The sequence below is a fragment of the Myotis brandtii genome, unplaced genomic scaffold, assembly GCF_000412655.1.
Source record: "Myotis brandtii unplaced genomic scaffold, ASM41265v1 scaffold1086, whole genome shotgun sequence".
NCBI classification, from domain to species: Eukaryota; Metazoa; Chordata; class Mammalia; order Chiroptera; family Vespertilionidae; genus Myotis; species Myotis brandtii.
The window spans coordinates 146455-150493 of NW_005353696.1; the positions used below are offsets into that span (position 1 = coordinate 146455).

The 4039-nt window shown below is 50.6% G+C and overlaps 1 protein-coding gene across 1 annotated transcript; it reads right to left on the reverse strand.

The window, feature by feature from the left end:
- Positions 1–3078: 3078 nt before the first annotated feature.
- Positions 3079–4036, reverse strand: KLF14 (Kruppel-like factor 14; the record flags this gene model as incomplete). Its single annotated transcript, XM_014542972.1, has 1 exon — positions 3079–4036. A coding segment is annotated over one exon (435 nt), but the record flags the coding sequence as incomplete, so codon positions are not given.
- Positions 4037–4039: the final 3 nt, after the last annotated feature.

Below are 4039 nucleotides of genomic sequence, written 5' to 3' on the forward strand. Positions count from 1 at the left end.
TGTGTTGGGGCTTATGAGAGAAAGTTAACCATATTCCATCCCCCCTCTAGGTTCTCAACCAACTGAATAATAAATAGAGGAATCAGACAAACAAGTATTAACATATCAGTATTTTGTGGATGAATCTGTATCTATAAACAAAATTGGGATTTCTAGTACCATCCCACCAATGCCTCTCCCACCCTTCCCCATTCCTGGTATTGGGATTACCCACCCCAAGGAGAATAAAGGAAGGAAACACCTACCTGGAGAGCTGCAAAGGGGTGTGGCTGCTCCAAAAGTGGAGACAGAGAGAGATGCTCTTCACACCTGCCTCTGGAAGGTAGGCCTGGGCCTCAGCAGGTGCATATAAAAGCTGGATCTGAGTGGAATGCATACACATTACAGGCAAAAGGGTGCAAAAGAGAGAAGAGCCAAGAGTGTGTGTGTGTGTGTGTGTGTGTGTGTGTGTGTGTGTACAATGACTCTCTTTCCTATGTCTCCGCCAGAGAACAGAATATTCCTTTGGGAGAAGTGAATAAGAGGCAGAGACAGAGGCCATGAGTGATATTCCAATATGGTTCCCTACTTGGAGAAAAAAAGGGAAATGGGGGCAAATGACAGATTCTTGTTTCCATGGGTGGGAGAAGGCCTGTACCTTTCACCCGCTCCCAACAACGATAGGGGATCCAATTCTTTCACACCCTCGGTATGACCTGGAATTCATTCCCAGTTCCCAACCTAGATATCAGGAAGAGTGTTATTAATACATTCTGCTACTAGGCCATCCCTACATTAGAACTCAGGATGGCAGAGGTAGAATAAGGGCCCAGAGGTTCAGGCTGACCCCAACCAATCCCCAGATACATTCACTCGCTAAACTCCATCTGATTAACAAAAAGAAGCAATAGAAACACCACTAAAACTAGGAAGCCCATTCCAGGTCATTTCACTAATAACTGCTCCTCAAGAACTGTTTGGCCACTGGAGTGAAAAGGGTTACAGCAATACCCCAAACTAAGAAAGACCAGCCTATGAATCTTGCCTCCATTATGTGGCTACTGTAGTGTTCTGGGTATTTTCTTCTCCACCACTGCAAGTCCTAGGAGAAGTCTTTGAAAGACATGCCACATTTAGACGAGATTGGGTGCGTTCAGGATGATATGACCAAAGACAGACATGCCGCGTTTAGATTGTGAGAAGCCATCCCCAGACAAAAGCCCCCAAGATAGAAACCCCCAAAAAAGGACACTACTTGGGAGCTTGAGAATGAAAAGTTATTTATCAAAGGGTAGTTGGAAAAGCCAAACTTTTTGAGCCAGATTCCAGAACAGTCAGCGGGAGTCTCTCCTGTTAGCTTCATCGGTCCACCTACCCAACGGCAGATCTTCTACTGAAAGGGAACATCATAGTCCTCAAGGGGGCCTGGAGTGCCCTTCCTATCCAGTTCCAGCTGAGGAGACAAACAGAGCAAAGCGAGGACTCTTCCCACCACCAAAACCCACCTCCGCAATTGGGAGCCTCCTTTTCCCATTCGTAACCCAAGGAGAGAGCCACCTTTCCTGCTTAGTCCACATCAGGAAACAATAAACATCTTCAGAGTCACAGGCCACAGCCTTTGGGTCCTTCTTAAGGACTTTTCCCTCATTTAGTACAGGAGCACTTAGTAGAGTCCCCATGTCAGGTTCATATCACTCACTCTCTCAAGGGAGCGGGAACACCCAGAACCAGAAAGAGAATAGAATTGGCATTTGAAAATTAACCTGCCAAGTCAACAGACAAAATATCTCCCAAGATGCCAGAGTCATTCCCACTTTAAGTCCACATGATGTGGAAGGAGGAAATGAACTCAACCTGCTAAGAAAAGGGCTTTCAGGTTAAACACAACAAGCAAAGGATTCAGCAGGGACCAGACATTTGAAGGAACACAGAAGTGAGAGAGAATAGGGAGGGTGGGGATCTGGTGGCAGGAAAGGAGAGAGGGGTCCTTTGACTAAGGGCCCAGAGAGAAAGCAGGTAGGATAACCAAGCGTGAGGGAATCACTTAGAAAGCAGGTACCTAACGTCTAGCCATGGCTTTTGCCAGCAATTTAGCATGTGACTTTTAGCTTATCTAGGTTTCAGTGTCTTCATCTGCAAAACAGCGGAAAGCAGTTTAACTAGATGCCTGTTATAGCTCTTTGAGATTATGGCATCCTCCACAAGCGTGACCGACAGACTATTACAAGACTTTCAGGAGGGGGCCGAGGAGAACCTTACCAGAGCAGGAAATGCCTTCCAGCCCCATCTCTAACGAAAGGGTCACACGTATACACATTCACACACACACAGAAGCAAAGTGGCAGACAATTTCATCATAGCAGCAGAGATACACATAGAAAAAATAAATACTGTTGATGCTCACGTCTGCACTAGGAAAGAGGGGTCCTGAGGGTGTAACTTGGAGGGATTCCAAGGGTCGGGGGGCGGGGGGAAAGGGTCCTTTTATTTGATAATAGCTTTCACCTGGCTTTTCCTTCCCCAAATCCAGGGCAGCCAGCTCTTTGGAAGAAGCCACTCTCACCTTCCCCTCCTCAAACTACCAACTCACCTGTTGCTGAAACAAACATGTACAGATCCCAAAAGAAAGAACCCCCTAGTTAGCCATTAAGAAATGAACGGAATCTACCACAACACCTGAGATTACTTGGAGTGGGCAGCCAGAACCACATGCCCTATTTCCCTGAATGTTGTTGTGGATCTATCTCACCCAAAGTCATTTGGGTTCACCCTCTGGGAGAAGGGGGCACTAGCCTGGACCACCCCTTGATTTCTGGTGCTTTTCTGGTCGCTTCCCCAAATTTTAAACCAATCTCACATGAGCGTGAGCCAAGAAGTTACCCTCCCCACCGAGGAATCCAAATGGGAAGAAAGGCTACCACGAAAGTGCAGGGTTCTAAACCAAGCAACAGGACCTGCAAAGCGGGCGCACGCCATTCCCCAGACACCAAGAAGCATCCCCCAGCCACACATCCACATGGACTCTAGCCTGGCCTCTCCTAGCAGAGGTCGCTGGGGCAACTGGGGAGTGGAGGACTTCAACCTCCCATCAACCTGGGATCCCTGTGTAAAAGATACTAAAAATAAATTAGTAAACATTGCTGTTTACAGAAATAGAAATCATTTCTGTTTCCAAAGGCCTCTCACCATCCCAGTCCTGGACACTGCCAAGACTGCCACCCCTGATACACGCTTCAAGGTCCGCCCTGGCGGGTGGGTAAGACACCAGAGTCCTTCAAGACCGGGAGCTCCTCAGGCACCTGAGAATTCCAGTTTCACATCTCTGCTTCCAGGGAAGGGAGAATCTTCAGGACTCCGGAGAGTACGGGGGTTCATCCCTTCTCATCAGTTCCCAGGGTTGCCTGGAGGCAACCCTCCCCCTTTCAGGATGATCTACGTGGTGTAGGAATTCCTGCTCTTTTCAGGCCCCCAGTCCCTCCCCAGGGTCCAGCATGCCAGTCTGGACCCACCCTCAGAGCGGAGGAACCAGTCTGTGCCTTGGTAGCACGACACCGGGGGAAGAAGGTTGGGCAGAAAGAAGGCAGGGGTAGTATGGCTGGGGGGTCGTCCTGGCGGGGGACGACTAGCAGCAGTGACTGTCAGACAGGCTGGCGGTAAGGCTGGACGCCTGGTCGGAGCCGGAGCCGGAGCTGTCCACCAGGCTGGCAGGTTGCGCGTGGACGCGGGGTGTGCGACGGCGCCCCCGGTACTCGATCATGTCGGGATGATAGGCCGGGTGGCGGCGGGCGTGCTTGGTCAAGTGGTCGCTCCGGGAGAACTGCTTGGGGCAGAGCGGGCAGGAGAAGCGCTTCTCGCCCGTGTGTGTCCGGTAGTGGCGGGCAAGCTCGTCGGAGCGCGTGAACTTCTTGTCGCAGTCGAGCCAGTCGCAGGAGAAGGGGCGCTCCCCCGTGTGGGTGCGCTGGTGGGACTTCAGATGTGACGACTTGTAATAGGCTTTGTTGCAGCCCGGGAACGGGCAGCGGTGGCGCTTGGCAGCAGGTGTGACTGGCCTCCGACGGGG